Genomic DNA, 23979 nt, shown 5'->3' with positions numbered 1-23979 from the left:
ATATAGATCAAGGAAGCCAATTACAGAAACATCAGGAAAAACAGTGTAATGACAATTGTTCATTAAGGCCACCTGGAGTTATTGTATTGAGGCGATTAATCCATCTTGCCTCACGCTGCAACAGCAATTTATTTCTGTATATATAAACACATACATATATGTGCAAGTAATTAGAATGGGGCATGTGTGTATAATTACTATGGGGGGCAAGTGTGTGGCATTTCTGGGGGGTAATGAGTGGAATTACTCTTGGGTAGGTGTGTGGCATTAATATAAATCTGTTTTATTACAGTGGGAGCCAATGTGTTTTATTACTGCGGGGGTCAAAAGCATTTGTTTTATTACTGCGGGGCCAAAGAAATTGATGGTGTGCCTTGGCAATTTAAAAATTTTGTTTAGTGTGCCACAAATTTAAAAAGGTTGAAAATCACTGGGTTAATTGATAAGAAAGGTGTTTCCCCACAGGTGATGTCAATCTTAAATTACGATGGAAGTACAGCATAGGTCTGCAAACTCGGTCCTCATTACCCCCACACAGTGCATGTTTTGCAGGTAACCCAGCAGGTGCACAGGTGTATTAATTACTCACAGACACAATTTAAAATGTCCGCAGGTGGAGTTAATTATTTCACTTGTGATTCTGTGAGGAGACCTGCAAAACATGCACTGTGTGGGGTAATTAGGACCTATGAAGTACAGGAACAGAGCATTTTGTCCCTCCTGGAAAGGGTTATGTTTGGAGGTATGCTTTAAGAGAATTAGGCCATAATGTACTTGCCTACTTTCAGACCCTCCAACGGGTGTAGTATGGCTGACCGGCGGTCAGGATACCGACGCCGGCATGCCGGCAGCATACCGACGCCGGGATTCCGGCGGGGAGGGGTGAGTGCAGCAAGCCCCTTGCGGGCTCACTGCGCTCGCCACGCTGCGGGCTCGGTGGCGACCTGCGGTCGCCATGAGTTCTATTCCCACTCCATGGGTGTCGTGAACACCCACGAGTGTTAATAGTCCCTGTTGGTTGGCATGCCGACCATCGGGATAGTGAGGGGTCGGGATGCTGGAGTGGGTCATGTGACTGTCGGTCTCCCGACCGCCGGTCACATGAATACCACCCCAGTATTGAAAGCAGTGGTGTATCTATCATGCACTCAGAACTGACCACCCTGGCTGCTTGTGCGGCGCCCTCTTCCTATATTTGTCCAGCGGCGCCATGTTTCTGGTGATCACCACCGCTGTATTAGAGGGGCATAGCACAACCTTACATCAGAGCCCATACCACCTAAACAGCCGGCGCACTATAACACCCAGCGATACCCTAACGCTCCAGGCTGTATCAGTACTATTGTTTGCACACCAGTTATATCCCTGTGTCATGCTGTTTGTTCTTGTACCTTGCTCAGTAAACCTGAGACCTGATTAAGCTGTACCACATGGGGACTAACCACTCCTACCTGCACCCAACAGCTGGGCAACGCATTTTACAGCTTGTGCACTCTGGTCAAATTTACCACCGTGAGGGTGAGACTGCATAACACCAATTCCACCCAGTGTTATCCCGCTGCACAATTCCGCTACCGCTACTCTGCTAGAAAGGAGCTGATTGGTTGGTACTTTATCTCTCTCCACTTTATTTATCTCCAAGTTTTGATAACTCTCCCCCTAAGGCAAGCAATGTGCTCAGATGTAAAAGTGTACCCAGAAATTATTATTAAATGTTGGCATCTATGTCATCGGTTGTACCCTGACATCTCTGTAAGTAGTAGGGTTTATACATGGAAATTATGGCAGACCTACAATGGGCGCAGGAAAAGTGCTACCCCCGCACCTCCCGGCAGCACCCACTCTACTCTTAATAGACCCAGACTGTCTCCCGGAGCTGCCTCAAACACCCCCCCCCCCCCCCCCCCCACAGCTGTCCTCCAAAGTGGGTGATCTGGGGAGGCAGATGATGCGATTCATAGTCCTGCCCCCTCCCGCCCACCCCCCCACCCCCACACACACACTATTCAGTGCCGGTAATCTAGGCATTGAATAGCAGGGGCCGTGGCCATGATGGCACGATCGCTCATCCACGCCCCCATACCAACCACCCATGATGAGGCCACGCCCCTTGTTTTACCGACCTGGCTGCCCCCTCCCGCATGGGGCAATCAGAATGTCGGTAACTATGCTATCGGGCATAAAATGAACGACTGCTGCAGGGAGCGTTGTCTCTAGAAGGAGATTGGGGCCCCTTCAAAATGTTGCTATGGGGCCTACGAAGTGCTGGCTATGCCCCAGGCTACCACTAAAATATACTGCCAAAATGCCTGACCAGTGTACCAAACTCTCCTAAAGCCAGGCCTGATTACATTGGGGTTTATGTATATGTGAGTGGGTTTTTTCTTTGTCAGTTTTTGTTGTGCAGGGACATAATGATGCAGTTAGCACCTACGTATGCTTTTGCCCCCTAATTGTAGACTTTATATAAAGTATCTCCCCTCCGGGTAGGCAGTGCTGGAGCGCAGTGCCACAATGACTGGAAAAGCGTTTCCCAACCTCTGGGACCGCGCAGAAGGTGCTGGGCCACAATGACGTAATTAGCAGAGAATCGCAAATTGCGATGGATGAGTGTGATGTGGGAGGGTGACCTGCACTTCCAGGAGTCTATGGGTCACCCAGAAATTCGGGAGTCTCCTGTAAGATCTAGGAGAGTGTAGAAGTATGATTTCCTCTGCCCACTAGTTGATACTAATAACATCATCAAGTTATGGCTAACTCTTTGTACCGGCGCTCGGCGTCTCCAAGATGCAGGTAGTGTGTTAAGTATGTATGCTTCATTTTATGCCCTTCATATAAAATCAGGCGCAGTTGCACAAAAATAAATGTAAGGCTTCGCAATCCATCACTTGCACTCCAGGGCTACAATATTGCACTTTTGTTAAACTCTTTCACCATCTCACTCTGGAACATAGGAATCAGGGACCACAGAGGACCGGTCAGGTGGACTGCTTGTGAACCTTGTTCTAAGGTATTGTCCATAAAAGAAAAAAGTTTGAAATAGTGGTGGCCGGTCAGCTTGGTACCTCAGGGGCTGAGGGCAGCTATCTCGAAGATAAATCTTTTCAGAACAGTGCAGGAGTAGAACAAACAAAGGCAACAAGGTCACTTGCACATGAGATATGTGTAGCTAAAATACTAATGCTTTGACAGAAGAAGAGATTCAAGAGTGACTTCCTTCACAGTGTTTGCACAAGCCCAGCTGCCTCCTACAGTATCTTCAGATAATGATAACATGGTAAATTTGTTAAGGGGAAAAAGGTCATTCAAATCTATTTCATACATTAAGAGGGAAGTCCAGAAACAGAGCATTATGTCCCTCCTGGAGAGGGCAATGTTGGGAGGTATGTATATGGTGGCCACCGTAGCATTGTTTATTTCATTAGAAAAATAGTATGACATTTATTGGTTTACGGATTTTCCTTTCATTGCAACCATTGCTGTCACAACAGGTTGGGATTGAAATGGCGGTGGTCAGAATACTGACTGTGGCATCCTGATGTTCAGAATCCCGGCAGGGAAAGGTAAACCCCCTCTCCCTCTCCCGCAGCCTACACCTAACCCCCCCTCGCAGCTTATCTGTCAGACTGCCCGTGAGACGCTCATTCGGGATAACGGCTGGCAGACGTGTGACCCTATTTGGGCTGCCGGTGTCGGCATCTGCATAGTGTCGGGATTCCGGCATTTCGACTGCAGGGATTTAGGGGCCTTATCATCATCCTTAATACTTGGTGAAAAAATATTATTTTTCACCTACTTTTGTAAAACTTTGGTGGTGCCCTCATGCATTAAACAGGTAACGCAGGGGCATACAGTACAGACTACAGATTATAATGCAAGACTGCAAGTAGCTGCAGAGGGGGATCTATCATCATTATCCTCCCGACACACGCTGATCTCTATGAAGAAACCAGTCCACGTCGATGTAAACAACTCTAAGAAGATAGCATGGCGGCAGAAGCTGGTGCTCCCAAGCCAACCAGGCCTAAAAAAGAGCCGCAGCCGCTGATTATACCCAAGAATGCCACGGACGAACAGAGGCTGAGGCTGGAGCAGCTGATGAGGAATCCGAATAAACCTGCTCCAATACCCGAGAGGCCAAAAGAATGGATGCCACGGAGCACCCCGGAGTTTGTCCGAGATGTTATGGGATCCAGTGCTGGGGCTGGCAGTGGCGAGTTTCATGTATATCGACATCTTCGTTGCAGGGAGTATCAAAGACAAGAATATATGGATGCAATGTCGGAGCCTCAAAAGTTAGATGAAGACTTTGAAAGGAAACTAAAGGAAAAACAAATCCAGGCAGAGGAGAGAACAGCAAAGCGCAGACTGAAACGGCAAAAATTAAAAGAGAAGAAAAAGGCTAAAAAAGCAAATAAAGAAGAAAACGTAGATGCAAGCACAGATGGGAAACAGTCACAGAAGGCTGAGGAGTCCCGCTCAGAAGAAGAGGGAGACTCCGATGAATAGTCCATTACGCTCATCAGTGGAAAATAGAAAACTATTTTGGACTTTACCTCAACTGGCAAAATATATACATTTTTTTATTAAAAATTGTGTTACATACTGCAGTTGATTCTTACCATTTGTAAGGATTGGATGCCAAGAGACTACAAGTACGGCATGGACAATTTCCGGGTTTGTTACTGAACTTATGTTACGTATGAAAGCGTGACTTGATGAGTTATAAATGTAGAGCAGTTTTCAGTGACTATACGCTTGCATCCTACTCTGCACAGAGATACAGGAGGTAACATTATTGCACACTTAGAAAAGGAATCATTTACTAAACAGAGCAACAGTTAACAGTGACTGTCAGTGTTCCCATGGCAATGTACAGTGATGACACACATCTTCTCATGGCTCTGTGTAATTTGGTTAAAATGATAATGGAGGTGAATTTCGGTGAAAAAATGGTGCGCAGGTAGCTGTACAATAAGGTGCTGTAACATAAGAGCGCCTGTGGCAAGTGTGGAAAACCAGGTCTTGCGTTATTTCCCATGTTCCTGGAGCTGGTGGAAGGACCTTGGGGGTCATTCCGAGTTGTTCGCTCGCAAGCTGCTTTTAGCAGCTTTGCACACACTAAGCCGCCGCCTACTGGGAGTGAATCTTAGCTTAGCAAAATTGCGAACGAAAGTTTCGCAATATTGCGAAAAGACTTCTCGGTGCAGTTTCTGAGTAGCTCGAAACTTACTCTGCCAGTGCGATCAGTTCAGTGCTTGTCGTTCCTGGTTTGACGTCACAAACACACCCAGCGTTCGCCCAGACACTCCTCCGTTTCTCCAGCCACTCCCGCGTTTTTCCCAGAAACGGTTGCGTTTTTTCACACACTCCCATAAAACGGCCAGTTTCCGCCCAGAAACACCCACTTCCTGTCAATCACATTACGATCACCAGAACGAAGAAAAAACCTTGTAATGCCGTGAGTAAAATACCTAACTGCATAGCAAATTTACTTGGCGCAGTCGCACTGCGGACATTGCGCATGCGCATTAGCGACTAATCGCTCCGTTGCGAGAAAAAAATAACGAGCGAACAACTCGGAATGACCACCCTTATGGGGTAATTAAAAAGATAGGAAAAAGGTCCGGCTAAATATAACCTTATTGGCTGAAGTAAAAATCTCCACTGTTGAAGCGCATTGGTTTTAAATCAAATCTTGTTTTGATCTTGAAGTTTAGACCATTCATATGTCATTAAATACAGTGAGTGACGTTTGTGTATGTATAAAACAAGGAACTGTCACATTACCCATGATCCTCTACTGTATTTGTTTTGATTTTCTACACTGTACTAGAATAAAAACACAGCTATTGGTTCCAGCAAAAAAAAAAAAAAAATCAGGTAACGCAGGAGACTTCACTGAAATATACCGTTTACCTGTCTTCCCCGAAGTGGATCGCGGTTCCCATATACTAGTTTGGGGACCTCATTCATCAAACTCCGAAAATACATAATTTTTGGAATTTGATTGTGAGAACGGACGCCATCTTTAGCACTGATCAGTTCAGCAATAAAATTCAGCCTCTGGGGTTTAACGCCTACAGCTAATTGGATTCTCCCTCATGTAATTTGTAGCCTCAAGCTGGGTACACACCTATGCAATTGTCGGCCTGTTCTCCCGGTATCGGGTGAACGGATGTTGATTGTATAGGTGTGTATGCAGCGCCGATGCAGGAGCGTTAGCCGATAAACGGCTTATAGAGTTCCTGTATCTGTATGGACCGGGAGCTCGCATCTTATGTGCTGCACATGCGACCTCCCGATCCCCATAGAGGAGCCGCTACACCCCCTGCTGCTGCCCCTACCTCACAGGAGGCAGGGCCAAAACTAGGATTTTCATCACCCGGGGCAAGGGGCAAGGCAGTAATTTGGCGCGCCCCCCACCCCACCCACACAAAAAAACAACCCTGTCAGACTAAAATAATCAGATTATCAAAATTTTGAGAAAAGTGGATATTATTGGACAGTGTTCCCCTATGTGCCTCAAATGCGCTATGCGTCAGCGCCAACGTGTTCAACTACATGCTCCTCTGTGTGTCTCCATACATTGCAGTATATCATAACACGTCATCACTGCACTACATTCCAGTATCCACTGCACTACATCATTATAATACATCCCCTACACGCTGAACTACATCATTATACTACATGCCCCTATGCACTGCACTACATACCCTATATGCTACACTACATTACTACACTACATCCCCTTACATGCTACACCACATTAGTGCACTACATGCCCCTACATCAGGGTAGACACACCAGGTGGGGTAAAACAAATGATTGAGGATCTAGGTAGACTAGAGGAATGGTCAAGAATGTGGCAATTACAGTTTATTGCCAAATAATGCAAAATCATGCACTTGGGTCTCAAAAATCCAAAGGCTAAATATAGTATTAATGGCACTATACTGGAAACTACTGAGGAGGAAAGGGATCTAGGAGTCACTATTTCAGGTGACTTAAAGGCAGGTAAGCAATGTAACAAAGCAATGAGGAAGGCTAGTCAGATGCTTGGCTGCATTGGCAGAGGAATCAGCAGCAGAACGAAAGAAGTAATAATTAGTGATGAGCGGGTTCGGTTTCTCGGAAACCGAACCCCCCCGAACTTCACGCTTTTTACACGGGTCCGAGGCAGACTCGGATCTTCCCGCCTTGCTCGGTTAACCCGAGCGCGCCCGAACGTCATCATCCCGCTGTCGGATTCTCGCGAGGCTCGGATTCTATCGCGAGACTCGGATTCTATATAAGGAGCCGCGCGTCGCCGCCATTTTCACACGTGCATTGAGATTGATAGGGAGAGGACGTGGCTGGCGTCCTCTCCGTTTAGAGTAGACTAGAGAGTAGTAGAGACACTTGATTTACTAATTTTGGGGAGCATATTAGGAGTACTACTTGCTGATAGTGTGACCAGTGACCACCAGTTTAATTAATCCGTTCTCTGCCTGAAAAAAAACGATACACAGTGTGACACAGTCACATACCATATCTGTGCTCAGCCTCAGTGTGCTGCATCATCTATGTAATACTGTATATCTGACTGTGCTGAGTGCTCACTGCTCACACAGCTTAATTGTGGGGGAGACTGGGGAGCAGTTATAGCAGGAGTACATATTTTAACAGTGCACACTTTTGCTGCCAGAGTGCCACTGCCAGTGTGACTGACCAGTGACCACTGACCACCAGTATATTGTCTGCCTGAAAAAGTTAAACACTCGTCGTGTGGTGTTTTTATTCTATAAACGCATTCTGCTGACAGTGTCCAGCAGGTCCGTCATTATATAATATATACCTGTCCGGCTGCAGTAGTGATATATATATATTTTTTATATCATTATCATCCAGTCTATATTAGCACTGCAGCAGACGCAGTACGGTAGTCCACGGCTGTAGCTACCTCTGTGTCGGCAGTCGCTCGTCCATCCATAATTGTATACCACCTACCCGTGGTGTTTTTTTTTTTTTTCTATCTTCTTGATACTAGTAGCTTACTTTAGGAGTCTGCAGTGCTGAGCTGACAGTGTCCAGCAGGTCCGTCATTATATAATATATACCTGTCCGGCTGCAGTAGTGATATATATATATATATTTTTTATATCATTATCATCCAGTCTATATTAGCAGCAGACGCAGTACGGTAGTCCACGGCTGTAGCTACCTCTGTGTCGGCAGTCGCTCGTCCATCCATAATTGTATACCACCTACCCGTGGTGGTTTTTTTTTTTCTATCTTCTTGATACTAGTAGCTTACTTTAGGAGTCTGCAGTGCTGAGCTGACAGTGTCCAGCAGGTCCGTCATTATATAATATATACCTGTCCGGCTGCAGTAGTGATATATATATATTTTATATCTCATTATCATCCAGTCTATATTAGCAGCAGACGCAGTACGGTAGTCCACGGCTGTAGCTACCTCTGTGTCGGCAGTCGCTCGTCCATCCATAATTGTATACCACCTACCCGTGGTGTTTTTTTTTTTCTATCTTCTTGATACTAGTAGCTTACTTTAGGAGTCTGCAGTGCTGAGCTGACAGTGTCCAGCAGGTCCGTCATTATATAATATATACCTGTCCGGCTGCAGTAGTGATATATATATATTTTTTATATCATTATCATCCAGTCTATATTAGCAGCAGACGCAGTACGGTAGTCCACGGCTGTAGCTACCTCTGTGTCGGCAGTCGCTCGTCCATCCATAATTGTATACCACCTACCCGTGGTGTTTTTTTTTTCTATCTTCTTGATACTAGTAGCTTACTTTAGGAGTCTGCAGTGCTGAGCTGACAGTGTCCAGCAGGTCCGTCATTATATAATATATACCTGTCTGGCTGCAGTAGTGATATATATATATTTTTTATATCATTATCATCCAGTCTATATTAGCAGCAGACGCAGTACGGTAGTCCAAGGCTGTAGCTACCTCTGTGTCGGCAGTCGCTCGTCCATCCATAATTGTATACCACCTACCCGTGGTGTTTTTTTTTTTTCTATCTTCTTGATACTAGTAGCTTACTTTAGGAGTCTGCAGTGCTGAGCTGACAGTGTCCAGCAGGTCCGTCATTATATAATATATACCTGTCCGGCTGCAGTAGTGATATATATATATTTTTTATATCATTATCATCCAGTCTATATTAGCAGCAGACGCAGTACGGTAGTCCACGGCTGTAGCTACCTCTGTGTCGGCAGTCGCTCGTCCATCCATAATTGTATACCACCTACCCGTGGTGTTTTTTTTTCTATCTTCTTGATACTAGTAGCTTACTTTAGGAGTCTGCAGTGCTGAGCTGACAGTGTCCAGCAGGTCCGTCATTATATAATATATACCTGTCCGGCTGCAGTAGTGATATATATATATTTTATATCTCATTATCATCCAGTCTATATTAGCAGCAGACGCAGTACGGTAGTCCACGGCTGTAGCTACCTCTGTGTCGGCAGTCGCTCGTCCATCCATAATTGTATACCACCTACCCGTGGTGTTTTTTTTTTTTCTATCTTCTTGATACTAGTAGCTTACTTTAGGAGTCTGCAGTGCTGAGCTGACAGTGTCCAGCAGGTCCGTCATTATATAATATATACCTGTCCGGCTGCAGTAGTGATATATATATATTTTTTATATCATTATCATCCAGTCTATATTAGCAGCAGACGCAGTACGGTAGTCCACGGCTGTAGCTACCTCTGTGTCGGCAGTCGCTCGTCCATCCATAATTGTATACCACCTACCCGTGGTGTTTTTTTTTTTTTTCTATCTTCTTGATACTAGTAGCTTACTTTAGGAGTCTGCAGTGCTGAGCTGACAGTGTCCAGCAGGTCCGTCATTATATAATATATACCTGTCCGGCTGCAGTAGTGATATATATATTTTTTATATCATTATCATCCAGTCTATATTAGCAGCAGACGCAGTACGGTAGTCCACGGCTGTAGCTACCTCTGTGTCGGCAGTCGCTCGTCCATCCATAATTGTATACCACCTACCCGTGGTGGTTTTTTTTTTTCTATCTTCTTGATACTAGTAGCTTACTTTAGGAGTCTGCAGTGCTGTGCTGACAGTGTCCAGCAGGTCCGTCATTATATAATATATACCTGTCCGGCTGCAGTAGTGATATATATATATTTTATATCTCATTATCATCCAGTCTATATTAGCAGCAGACGCAGTACGGTAGTCCACGGCTGTAGCTACCTCTGTGTCGGCAGTCGCTCGTCCATCCATAATTGTATACCACCTACCCGTGGTGTTTTTTTTTTCTATCTTCTTGATACTAGTAGCTTACTTTAGGAGTCTGCAGTGCTGAGCTGACAGTGTCCAGCAGGTCCGTCATTATATAATATATACCTGTCCGGCTGCAGTAGTGATATATATATATATTTTATATCATTATCATCCAGTCTATATTAGCAGCAGACGCAGTACGGTAGTCCACGGCTGTAGCTACCTCTGTGTCGGCAGTCGCTCGTCCATCCATAAGTATACTAGTATCCATCCATCTCCATTGTTTACCTGAGGTGCCTTTTAGTTGTGCCTATTAAAATATGGAGAACAAAAATGTTGAGGTTCCAAAAATAGGGAAAGATCAAGATCCACTTCCACCTCGTGCTGAAGCTGCTGCCACTAGTCATGGCCGAGACGATGAAATGCCAGCAACGTCGTCTGCCAAGGCCGATGCCCAATGTCATAGTACAGAGCATGTAAAATCCAAAACACCAAATATCAGTAAAAAAAGGACTCAAAAATCTAAAATAAAATTGTCAGAGGAGTAGCGTAAACTTGCCAATATGCCATTTACCACACGGAGTGGCAAGGAACGGCTGAGGCCCTGGCCTATGTTCATGGCTAGTGGTTCAGCTTCACATGAGGATGGAAGCACTCAGCCTCTCGCTAGAAAAATGAAAAGACTCAAGCTGGCAAAAGCACAGCAAAGAACTGTGCGTTCTTCGAAATCACAAATCCACAAGGAGAGTCCAATTGTGTCGTTTGCGATGCCTGACCTTCCCAACACTGGACGTGAAGAGCATGCGCCTTCCACCATTTGCACGCCCCCTGCAAGTGCTGGAAGGAGCACCCGCAGTCCAGTTCCTGATAGTCAGATTGAAGATGTCAGTGTTGAAGTACACCAGGATGAGGAGGATATGGGTGTTGCTGGCGCTGGGGAGGAAATTGACCAGGAGGATTCTGATGGTGAGGTGGTTTGTTTAAGTCAGGCACCCGGGGAGACACCTGTTGTCCGTGGGAGGAATAGGGCCATTGACATGCCTGGTGAAAATACCAAAAAAATCAGCTCTTCGGTGTGGAAGTATTTCAACAGAAATGCGGACAACATTTGTCAAGCCGTGTGTTGCCTTTGTCAAGCTGTAATAAGTAGGGGTAAGGACGTTAACCACCTCGGAACATCCTCCCTTATACGTCACCTGCAGCGCATTCATCATAAGTCAGTGACAAGTTCAAAAACTTTGGGCGACAGCGGAAGCAGTCCACTGACCAGTAAATCCCTTCCTCTTGTAACCAAGCTCACGCAAACCACCCCACCAACTCCCTCAGTGTCAATTTCCTCCTTCCCCAGGAATGCCAATAGTCCTGCAGGCCATGTCACTGGCAATTCTGACGAGTCCTCTCCTGCCTGGGATTCCTCCGATGCATCCTTGCGTGTAACGCCTGCTGCTGCTGGCGCTGCTGTTGTTGCTGCTGGGAGTCGATGGTCATCCCAGAGGGGAAGTCGTACTCGTAAGACCACTTTTACTACTTCCACCAAGCAATTGACTGTCCAACAGTCCTTTGCGAGGAAGATGAAATATCACAGCAGTCATCCTGCTGCAAAGCGGATAACTGAGGCCTTGGCATCCTGGGCGGTGAGAAACGTGGTTCCGGTATCCATCATTACTGCAGAGCCAACTAGAGACTTGTTGGAGGTACTGTGTCCCCGGTACCAAATACCATCTAGGTTCCATTTCTCTAGGCAGGCGATACCGAAAATGTACACAGACCTCAGAAAAAGACTCACCAGTGTCCTAAAAAATGCAGTTGTACCCAATGTCCACTTAACCACGGACATGTGGACAAGTGGAGCAGGGCAGGCTCAGGACTATATGACTGTGACAGCCCACTGGGTAGATGTATGGACTCCCGCCGCAAGAACAGCAGCGGCGGCACCAGTAGCAGCATCTCGCAAACGCCAACTCTTTCCTAGGCAGGCTACGCTTTGTATCACCGCTTTCCAGAATACGCACACAGCTGAAAACCTCTTACGGCAACTGAGGAAGATCATCGCAGAATGGCTTACCCCAATTGGACTCTCCTGTGGATTTGTGGCATCGGACAACGCCAGCAATATTGTGTGTGCATTAAATCTGGGCAAATTCCAGCACGTCCCATGTTTTGCACATACCTTGAATTTGGTGGTGCAGAATTATTTAAAAAACCAGAGGGGCGTGCAAGAGATGCTGTCGGTGGCCAGAAGAATTGCGGGACACTTTCGGCGTACAGGCACCACGTACAGAAGACTGGAGCACCACTAAAAACGCCTGAACCTGCCCTGCCATCATCTGAAGCAAGAAGTGGTAACGAGGTGGAATTCAACCCTCTATATGCTTCAGAGGTTGGAGGAGCAGCAAAAGGCCATTCAAGCCTATACAACTGAGCACGATATAGGAGGTGGAATGCACCTGTCTCAAGCGCAGTGGAGAATGATTTCAACGTTGTGCAAGGTTCTGCAACCTTTTGAACTTGCCACACGTGAAGTCAGTTCAGACACTGCCAGCCTGAGTCAGGTCATTCCCCTCATCAGGCTTTTGCAGAAGAAGCTGGAGACATTGAAGGAGGAGCTAACACAGAGCGATTCCGCTAGGCATGTGGGACTTGTGGATGGAGCCCTTAATTCGCTTAACAAGGATTCACGGGTGGTCAATCTGTTGAAATCAGAGCACTACATTTTGGCCACCGTGCTCGATCCTAGATTTAAAACCTACCTTGGATCTCTCTTTCCGGCAGACACAAGTCTGCTGGGGTTCAAAGAACTGCTGGTGACAAAATTGTCTAGTCAAGCGGAACGCGACCTGTCAACATCTCCTCCTTCACATTATCCCGCAACTGGGGGTGCGAGGAAAAGGCTCAGAATTCCGAGCCCACCCGCTGGCGGTGATGCAGGGCAGTCTGGAGCGACTGCTGATGCTGACATCTGGTCCGGACTGAAGGACCTGACAACGATTACGGACATGTCGTCTACTGTCACTGCATATGATTCTCTCAACATTGATAGAATGGTGGAGTATTATATGAGTGACCGCATCCAAGTAGGCACGTCACACAGTCCGTACTTATACTGGCAGGAAAAAGAGGCAATTTGGAGGCCCTTGCACAAACTGGCTTTATTCTACCTAAGTTGCCCTCCCACAAGTGTGTACTCCGAAAGAGTGTTTAGTGCCGCCGCTCACCTTGTCAGCAATCGGCGTACGAGGTTACATCCAGAAAATGTGGAGAAGATGATGTTCATTAAAATGAATTATAATCAATTCCTCCGCGGAGACATTGACCAGCAGCAATTGCCTCCACAAAGTACACAGGGAGCTGAGATGGTGGATTCCAGTGGGGACGAATTGATAATCTGTGAGGAGGGGGATGTACACGGTGATATATCGGAGGATGATGATGAGGTGGACATCTTGCCTCTGTAGAGCCAGTTTGTGCAAGGAGAGATTAATTGCTTCTTTTTTGGGGGGGGTCCAAACCAACCCTTCATTTCAGTCACAGTCGTGTGGCAGACCCTGTCACTGAAATGATGGGTTGGTTAAAGTGTGCATGTCCTGTTTATACAACATAAGGGTGGGTGGGAGGGCCCAAGGACAATTCCATCTTGCACCTCTTTTTTCTTTCATTTTTCTTTGCGTCATGTGCTGTTTGGGGGGTGTTTTTTGGAAGGGCCATCATGCGTGACACTGCAGTGCCACTCCTAGATGGGCCAGGTGTTTGTGTCGGCCACTAGTGTCACTTAGCTTACTCACACAGCTACCTCATTGCGCCTCTTTTTTTCTTTGCGTCATGTGCTGTTTGGGGAGTGTTTTTTGGAAGGGCCATCCTGCGTGACACTGCAGTGCCACTCCTAGATGGGCCAGGTGTTTGTGTCGGCCACTAGGGTCGCTTAGCTTACTCACACAGCTACCTCATTGCGCCTCTTTTTTTCTTTGCGTCATGTGCTGTTTGGGGAGTGTTTTTTGGAAGGGCCATCCTGCGTGACACTGCAGTGCCACTCCTAGATGGGCCAGGTGTTTGTGTCGGCCACTAGGGTCGCTTAGCTTACTCACACAGCTACCTCATTGCGCCTCTTTTTTTCTTTGCGTCATGTGCTGTTTGGGGAGTGTTTTTTGGAAGGGCCATCCTGCGTGACACTGCAGTGCCACTCCTAGATGGGCCAGGTGTTTTTGTCGGCCACTAGGGTCGCTTAGCTTACTCACACAGCTACCTCATTGCGCCTCTTTTTTTCTTTGCGTCATGTGCTGTTTGGGGAGTGTTTTTTGGAAGGGCCATCCTGCGTGACACTGCAGTGCCACTCCTAGATGGGCCAGGTGTTTGTGTCGGCCACTAGGGTCGCTTAGCTTACTCACACAGCTACCTCATTGCGCCTCTTTTTTTCTTTGCGTCATGTGCTGTTTGGGGAGTGTTTTTTGGAAGGGCCATCCTGCGTGACACTGCAGTGCCACTCCTAGATGGGCCAGGTGTTTGTGTCGGCCACTTGGGTCGCTTAGCTTAGCCATCCAGCGACCTCGGTGCAAATTTTAGGACTAAAAATAATATTGTGAGGTGTGAGGTGTTCAGAATAGACTGAAAATGAGTGGAAATTATGGTTATTGAGGTTAATAATACTTTGGGATCAAAATGACCCCCAAATTCTATGATTTAAGCTGTTTTTTAGGGTTTTTTGAAAAAAACACCCGAATCCAAAACACACCCGAATCCAACAAAAAAAATTCGGTGAGGTTTTGCCAAAACGCGTTCGAACCCAAAACACGGCCGCGGAACCGAACCCAAAACCAAAACACAAAACCCGAAAAATTTCCGGTGCTCATCACTAGTAATAATGCCACTGTATAGGTAATTGGTACGGCCTCATCTGGAATACTGTGTTCCATTCTGGAGGCCATATCTTCAAAAGGACATTAATACATTAGAGGCTGTGCAAAGAAGGGCAACTAAAATGGTGCATGGCCTACATCACAAAACATACCCAGAAAGACTAAGAAATCTCAATATGTATAGTTTGGAGCATAAAGGGAAAGGGGGGACATGCAAGGGTGTAGTTACCATAGGTGCAGGGAGTTCAGCTGCTATGGGGCCAAGAGCTGAGAGGGGCCCCCTTCCCTGTTACAGTTACATGTGTTATATACATTTTTTCACCATTGGTAGATACATAAGGGCTCTTACACACTTTTCGAGGCCTGCAATATACTAGAGTGGAACTGCTGTAATTCAGTATAAAATGAACTGGAGGGCATTAATGTTAAATAATGTGAAGTGGGGGCACTGTAATGTGGTACGATATGAAGTGGAGGCACTATAGTGTTGCATAATATGAACTAACGGCACTGTATGTCATAATGTTAACTGGGGATAGTGTATTACATAATATGTATTGGCAGCCCTACAATGTGACATAATGTGAACTAGGGCATTATTATGGTTCATAAAATAAAGTACTATGGGGCATAATATTAACTAAGGCTCTACTATGGTTCAGAAAATGAACTAGGGCACCGGCACTACTATGTGGCATAAAATTAACAATTCCTGCAGAGAAGTGTCTCTCTAGAAGCATTGGGACAGGGGCCCCTTCAAAGTGTTGCTATGGGGCCCACAAAGTTCTGTCTCCGCCCATGGGGACATAATAGAAACTTAACAAGGGTTATAAGGATATCCTTACAAAGAAATAAGGATCAAATAAGGTTTGAGATATAAATATGGTAAAAAAAAAAAGAAAAAAAAAAAGGGGCAGACTAGATGGGCCAATTGGTTCTTATCTGCCGTCAAATTCTATGTTTCTATGTTTCTATATACTGCAATACATTACTACACTACATACCCTATATGGTACACTGCATCATTATACTAACCCAACCCCCCCCCCCCCCCCACCCCACCCCACCCTCCTATAAGCTACATCAAATTCCCCTATCTGGGAGGCAAAGTGGAGGCTGATACTGCTAACTGGGAGCACAGTGCACATAGCTTGTATGGTGCACTGCATGCTAGTCGCAGCACTGCATCGCAAAGAATAATAATTAATAATAATAATAATAATTTTATTTATATAGCGCTCTTTCTCCAATAGGACTCATGGCGCTTAACAGATACATAGCATAATATAGTACAGAAAATAATGAAGTACATTTTCATAAAATACAGAAGCATGGAGATACTAAAGGGACACTGGAAATGCTTGAGTAAACAGGAAAGTCTAGAGTCTACTTTTGAAGGATTCTATAGTTGCGGCCTCTCGCACTGTGCGGGAAAGTGAGTTCCATAGAGTCGGAGCCGCATGACTAAAAGTTCGACCCCCAGATGAATTACGGTAGATTCTAGGTACTGCTAAAAGTCCTTCATCTACAGATCGCAGTAATCGAGTGGGGCAGTATGGGGGCAGAAGCTGTTTCAGGTACCTTGGGCCCTGGTCATGTAATGCTTTGAAACTCAGTAAACCAATCTTGAAGATGATTCGCCATCTTACAGGCAGCCAGTGAAGGGAGTAGAGGATGGGTGTTATGTGGCTAGAACGGGGCTGGTTGGTTAATAGCCTGGCAGCTGTGTTTTGCACCAGCTGTAAGCGCTGCAATTCTTTTGCTGGTAGACCAAGGTAGAGGGCATTACAGTAGTCTAATCGAGATGATACAAATGCATGTATGACTTTTGGCATATCAGCTGAGGGAATTAAGTGCTTGATTCTGGATATGTTCCTCAGGTGAAAGAATGAGGATTTGATTGTGGCTGATATCTGATGTTTAAGTGTCAAGCCACCATCCAGGACAACGCCAAGATTCCGCACACGATCACTGGTCTGTAATTCTGAATCCCCGAGTGTAAGTCCAGTTGGTTGGCTTTGCTGCAGACTTGTCCTTTGATGTTGTGGTCGTATCATAAGGATCTCTGTTTTATCCGGGTTCAGTCGCAGCCAACTGGCACTCATCCACTCCTGTAGCTCAGCTAGACAGTCATTTAGGGTTGCTATTGGGTTATCAGTGCCCGGAGCAAAGGACAAGTACAGTTGTGTATCATCTGCATAGCAGTGGTAGACCAGGCCATGGCGCCTGATTATTTCGCCCAATGGGAGCATGTATACTGCAAAAAGCATGGGGGATAGTATAGAACCTTGTGGGACACCACATGGCAATGGCACTGGTGGTGATGAGTATAATCCAGACGATACTCTCTGTGACCTGCCTGTGAGAAATGATTTGAACCAGCTTAGGACTGTGCCATCCAGACCACAGAAATGTATCAGTCGCTCAATCAGAAGCCCATGGTCCACGGTATCAAATGCTGCCGAGAGATCCAGAAGGATTAATATTGAACAGTCACCTCTGTCTCTTGCCATCAGAAGATCATTTAACACACACACCAGGGCTGTTTCAGTGTTATGTATTCTCCTGAATCCTGATTGAAATGGATCGTAAATTTCATGGGTTGTCAGGCGGGTTTCCAGTTGATTTGCAACCACTTTCTCAATAACCTTTCCTAGGAAAGGAAGGTTTGACATACCGGTCTGTAGTTGGTCATGCAGTCGGGATTTAAATTAGGTTTTTTTAAGAAGCGGTCTAACAATTGCTTCCTTTAGGGGTCCAGGAAAAATGCCTGTCTGCAAAGAGCATTGAACAATATTTGCAAAGACAGGACCAATTATATCCACACAACCTATTAGAAGCTTGGTTGGGGCTGGGTCCAGATCACAGATGGTGGGACGCAAAATCCGAGCAATTTCAGCAGTGTCCTTTACATCCACTGGGTCAAAGCTGGTCCATGAAGGCAGGTAGCTTATATTGGCAGGCTTTGTAGTTTGGCACTCCTTTGATGGCACTGTGGAGATTCCAGCCCGGATGGTGGATATTTTATCTGCAAAGAAGTTTGCAAACTCGTTGCATCTTGCCTGGGAGAGGGTCTCATCAGTCTGCAGGCATGCTGGCTTGCAAAGCATCTCCACTGTGTGGAAAAGTTGAGCTGGCCTATTGTTTGCTGCTGTGATCTCATTTGACAGGAACTGTGATTTCTTACGAGTGATTGTCGATTGATATTCTTCGTTATGCTTTATTAGTTTTATTTTGTCATCCACTAGGTTAGTCTTCCTCCATCGTCTTTCCAGTCTGCGCCCCCTTTTCTTGAGCTCTCTAACACTGTTGTCGAACCATGGAGCTTGCCGTTGTGGTTTACGAGGTCTTATACGCACAGGGGCGATAATATCAATTGCAGCCATCTTATCCCTATTATAATAACGGACTACGGAACAGGGATCTTCACAGGCACCCAGTATAGCAGAGAGATCCAGATTTGCTGCAAGAGCCTGGGGAGTCATACCCCTCCTTGGACGATACCTGGTGAACTCCACGGGCAGAGATCTTATTTGAGGGGTTGCAACTGAGAACCAAAGGGAGTAGTGGTCTGACCAGATGACTGGGTTTATTTTTAGGTCAGTGACTTCTAATCCAATCTGAAAGACAAGATCGAGAGTGTGACCACTTTTATGTGTGGCAGAGGGAATGACCTGTGTGAAGCCCAGACCATTCATTGCGCACAGGAGGTCTTGGCCAAGGCGTGAGAGCTCATCATCCACCCATGCATTGAAATCCCCGAGGATGAGCCATCTTTGATGTTCCAGAACCAGGCCAGCAACAGTGTCTGCAATTTCTTGTAGAAATATCTTTCCATCTCCAGGTGGCCGGTAAATGAGAAGAGAGTTTAAGACAGTAGCTGGCATAGAAGAGATCCCAGGTACTGGAGCTCACCCGCCCAGTGTCAGAGCCACCTGCGGACAGACAGGTGGGTCAGAGACATTGCCCCGGGAGCTGTCTGCTTTCTCAGCACTGCCGGTTGGGGGGGGGGGGGGGGGGGGGGCGACCCTTCTCTTCTGTAACTCTTTGCCGCCCCCCTCAAATCCTGCACCCGGGGCACATGCCCCCTTAAACCCCCCCCCCCTAGTTACGGCCCTGCAGGAGGTCACAGGGAGGCATAGCTGGATACACATACAGCCCGGCTGATCTGCTGCACCCATTATAAATACAACCAATCAGCTTCTAACTGCCATGTTACAGTCTGTGTTTGGAAAATGACAGGAGCTGATTGGTTGGTAGTTTATCTACGTCCACTTTATCCCTCTCCAAGCTTTAACACATCTCCTCCTGGGTGAGTAAATGTAGCACTAATTATAACTGAGGGAGTTTAGTATTCATTTACAAAGGAAAATAATTCATTCATTAAGATGGTCAAGATGGATTTATGTAAGTTAGGTTAGGTGTGAGTGTATTGAACGTTAATGCATTACAGTACAGATTGAGTTGTGCTGTATTTTTTCTATTTAAGATACATTATTATCTTTAGAGAGGTGAAGGGAGGGAAGGTAGATTTGTGTGTCAACTGCATAGAGGTTGCACTGTTGGCTGAAGAAGCAGAATAGTGCAGAGACCTTAAGAGAAGAATGGAGAGGAGCGAGGATACAGCTTTGGTGGAGCCTGTCAGACAGTGGGAGTGGAGAGGAGATGTCAGCACAGCACAAACACTATAATAGGTACATTTACTAAGCAGTAATAAGAGCGGAGAAGTGAGCCAGTGGAGAAGTTGCCCATGGCAACCAATCAGCACTGAAGTAACATCTATAATTTGAATACTATAAAATGATTCAGAGCTGCTGATTGGTTGATGGGGAAATTTCTCCACTGGCTCACTTCTCCGTTCTTATCACTGCTTAGTAAATGTACCCTTAAAGCACTATTCAGAACCTTAGTCAGCAGTAAACAAAGAGAGCACTGTGCCACTTATGCCAAGGGGGTAAAGTAAGGATGATCATCGATAGGTTAGCCATCGATGGTTTAGTTTGATTGCCTTTACTGATAGGGTAGGATGTGATTCATTTGCCGGCTATCGGGATCCCGGCGGTCAGGATACCAACACCGGAATCCCATCAGCCAGCAATGCTGCCAGTCGGAATACTGGCACTACAGGACTATTCCCACTCGTGGGTGTCCACGACACCCACCAAGTGAGAATAAAACCTATGGCGAGCGCAAGGGGACTCTTTGCGCTTGCGTCGCTGCCAGCATACTGACGGCCAGGATGCCGCTGTCGGTATATTGATGGCAGCCAGTAAATCATACTGAATCCCATCAACATACCTCCCAACATTAGTGCTTACAGATTCCGGACCCAGGTGCACATTCCCAAAAAGGAAACGGAGGCTTGAAAAGATGCCCCTTGCGCATGGCATCTATTAACCCGTTGCTCTGCTATGCTAAGTAGTGGTGACAGTGCCCTCCCCCCAAAAAAATAAAAATAAAAAATACCTGTGGGTGGTAAAGTGGGACAGTCGCAGAGAAACGGCACTTTCCCGCTGAATGCAGGACAGTTGGGAGGTATGCATTGATAATAAAAATAGATTTTTCAGTGCAGTGCAAAATTATTCTTAAAACACTGTTCTAGCAGTGCAGCTATCTTTGCATACATTGGCGTTTCTATAATGGGTGCAATGGGTGCGGTGCACACGGCTCCTGGGTCCAGGGGGGCCCACACTGCACCCATATTTAATACCTTTCCGGAGTCCAGCGGCATGCACTGCGATCGCAGTGAAAATCACAGCCAAAATGGGCACCGCACATGCACAGTAGTTAAATTGGTCTCCGGAACATGACCGGCGCAATGTTTCTGGAGACTACTACTGCGCCGTGCAGAAGTGGGGGTCCACCCGGAGGTGCACACGGGCCCCCTCCTCTGTTGAAACGCTCCTGTTTGCATAGATGGGTGTGTTTTTAACATTTGCGTCCAGTCATCAACATCATCATCAGTGCAGTTTACAAGACCTGCAAGCCAGGCCTTTCCAGAGAGCTACTGAATGCTTGTAATTAGGGATAGCCAGCGACCATCAATGATTCATAATCATCAATGGTTTATGGCCAATGTCAAATACTTTTGCCAGATGGTTTTCCTCCATTGATGGCATAGCATAAACAAAATGTATTTTTATTTTTGCAAGGTGCCATGACCCAAAGCATAGCTCTGCCCCTGACACCTGTGAAGTCCCCCTTCAGGCTGTGATGGGCCCATGGGCCCATCACTGAAAGAACAGGGATGACCATTGGTGGGTGAAACCATCGATGATACAAACAGTCAATACACAATCGATGATACACAAATAACAAATATTTTTTTCTCCCTAGGTGACGGTACATGGAGCTTAGCTCCTCCCCCGACACTCCTACAAAGCACCGCCTCCAGCTCTCATTGGCCCGCAACTTAACGAATTGTAAAGCAGGGATTACCATCGGTGGGTGAAAGCATTGATGGTTCCCTTGCAGATGGTTTCACACCATCAATGTTACCCATCCATGGTACCATGGATTGGTAGCCCACTGATGGCCATCCCTAAGGGTAGGTGAGAAGGAAAGGGAGGACCTGATGGGGATTAATGGGAGTACCAGGGAAGTCCTCCTGACTCTGACCTCTCAGTGCTGGAGGAGGGGCCAGCCACCGCATCAGATCAGAGCACCAGTGGAAGAGGGCCGTGTGCTGGCTCCTTTCTATGCCCCTCCTGCAGACTCAGTTTATAAAAAGGCGCCTAAGGAGCCGGGTGCATTCTCTGGAGCTCCAGAGAGTTTCATCGGAATTTCTGTTAATTTATTATTTTCAGGCAACACTGCATGCGTTGTGAGACTTAGGGGGGGGGGCGCAGAACTAACTTCCTATTGAGTTAATGGTTCATATCCCCGCTGACAGGACACTGAGCTCCTGAGGCGCTGTTTATCCCCTAACAGATGCCAAAGTAGACACGGTGCGGTGAGTACTGCACCAGGGTCCCGGTTAGCGAGTCCCCAGTGACAATGGCGGCATTAGGGTGCGGTGGTCACCGGGCCTCGAGCTGCGGTGTCCGCCAGGGACCCACACTGGCGCAGAGTAAAAGGGTTATCGTAATCTCTCTTTTTACACAATATGACATTAAAATGCCAGTATAATCTTTATGGGATCCGGTCTGAAGATCGACAGTGTCTAGGTCGACAATGTTTAGGTCGACCACTATAGGTCGACAGTCACTAGGTCGACATGGATGGAAGGTCGACAGGGTTTCTAGGTCGACATGTGCTAGGTCGACAGGTCTAAAGGTCGACATGAGTTTTTCACATTTTTTATCTTTTTTTGAATTTTTTCATACTTAACGATCCACGTGGACTACGATTGGAACGGTAAAGTGTGCCGAGCGAAGCGGTAGCGGAGCGAAGGCACCATGCCCGAAGCATGGCGAGCGAAGCGAGCCATGCGAGGGGACGCGGTGCACTAATTTGGGATCCCGGTCACTCTACGAAGAAAACGACACAAAAAAAAAAATCCTCATGTCGACCTTTAGACCTGTCGACCTAGCACATGTCGACCTAGAAACCCTGTCGACCTTCCATCCATGTCGACCTAGTGACTGTCGACCTATAGTCGACCTAGACACTGTCGATTTGATGAACCACACCCAATCTTTATAGGAACCTTGTGTCATTGAAGGGGCGGGGCTTCCCAGATGCTGAAAGGTGCTTCTGCTGACTACAGGCTGCATGCTGAGACTGCTCCTCCACAGAAGCCATTGAACCACCAATTATACTGGTACCAGGGGGTCTTATAGAAAGGGGGGAGCATATATACAGCGGTTACACCGCTGTGCTAATAGCAAACATATAAATATACCCAGCGGTGTGCTGCTCTGGACTGAGGTATTGTGTGCTGCTCGTCCCAATCCTCTCTGTGTTACTCCATTCAGGGCTGTCTGGGCTTATTGTGCTGTTTAACGTTTTGTCACTGCACGGTGTTATAACTCTGTGTTTTCTGCTGTAAACATGTCTGGGGGAAAATCTGTGTGTCCCTCTTGCAACACCAAGTTTACACCCTCTTCACAAGGGTCCCTACTATGTACCCAGTGTTCTCTACCTTCACAAGGTAGTGGCTTGCAGGAACCTGAATGGTTAGAATCATTTAAAACAATGATTACTAATATAAATTCTGAGTTAGCTGCTGCAAAGCAAGAAAGGCAGACCCTGAAACAGTCTGTAGATGATTTCTTGGTTAAGACTGCTGAGGACCACAGACAGGCTACTCAGCCCCCTCTGGCAGTCTCTCATAAACGAACACTACCACAGGTGCTCCAGTCTGACTCTGATAATGAAATGCCAGAGTTAGATGAGGGAGAAATGGTGGTGGAAGATGACAATGCTCTGTCCCTGGGGGTAGAGGCCCTGATTTATGCTATTAGGGAAGTCCTCAACATACAGGATAAGGAGACAGAACCAGAAGAGGAATTGGTTTTTTAATGTAAAACCAAAATCCCGTGTTACCTTCCCTATCTCAAAAGAATTAAACTCTCTTTCCAAAGAGCAGTGGGTAAATCCTGACAAGAAATTTATTACTCCTAAACGGTTACTAAATTCTTTTCCCTTTCCTGCTGGGGATAGGAAAGTTTGGGAAAACCCACCATTCGTGGATACTTCAGTGTCCAGGCTGTCACGTAAAATCATGCTGCCTGTACCTGAGGCTATCTCCCTCAAAGACCCAGCTGACCGCAAAATTGAAACTACACTCAAATCAATCTATACTGCAGTGGGCGTAGCCCAACACCCCACTATTGTTTGCGGCTGGATAGACCGCTATGGCGGTCTCGGCTCGCAGAGCTCTGTGGCTGCGACAATGGTCAGCAGATGCTGATTCCA

General features: G+C 46.5%; 1 protein-coding gene across 1 annotated transcript; it reads left to right on the top strand.

Moving 5' to 3' along the window:
* The first annotated feature begins 3947 nt into the window (after positions 1 to 3947).
* Positions 3948 to 4531, top strand: LOC135050530 (PRKR-interacting protein 1 homolog). Its single transcript, XM_063957003.1, has one exon. The coding sequence runs from the start codon at positions 3988 to 3990 to the stop codon at positions 4507 to 4509; it is 522 nt and encodes a 173-aa protein (XP_063813073.1). The 5' UTR covers positions 3948 to 3987; the 3' UTR covers positions 4510 to 4531.
* The last annotated feature ends 19448 nt before the right edge of the window (positions 4532 to 23979 follow it).

Source organism: Pseudophryne corroboree, chromosome 2 (assembly GCF_028390025.1).
Source record: "Pseudophryne corroboree isolate aPseCor3 chromosome 2, aPseCor3.hap2, whole genome shotgun sequence".
NCBI lineage: Eukaryota > Metazoa > Chordata > Amphibia > Anura > Myobatrachidae > Pseudophryne > Pseudophryne corroboree.
Note: the sequence above shows the minus strand (reverse complement) of the source record. Positions and strands in the feature narration are given on the sequence as shown.

Excerpts from the sequence above, each read along its gene's own strand:
- LOC135050530 (XM_063957003.1), top strand. The coding sequence starts at position 3,988 with ATGGCGGCAGAAGCTGGTGCTCCCAAGCCAACCAGGCCTAAAAAAGAG.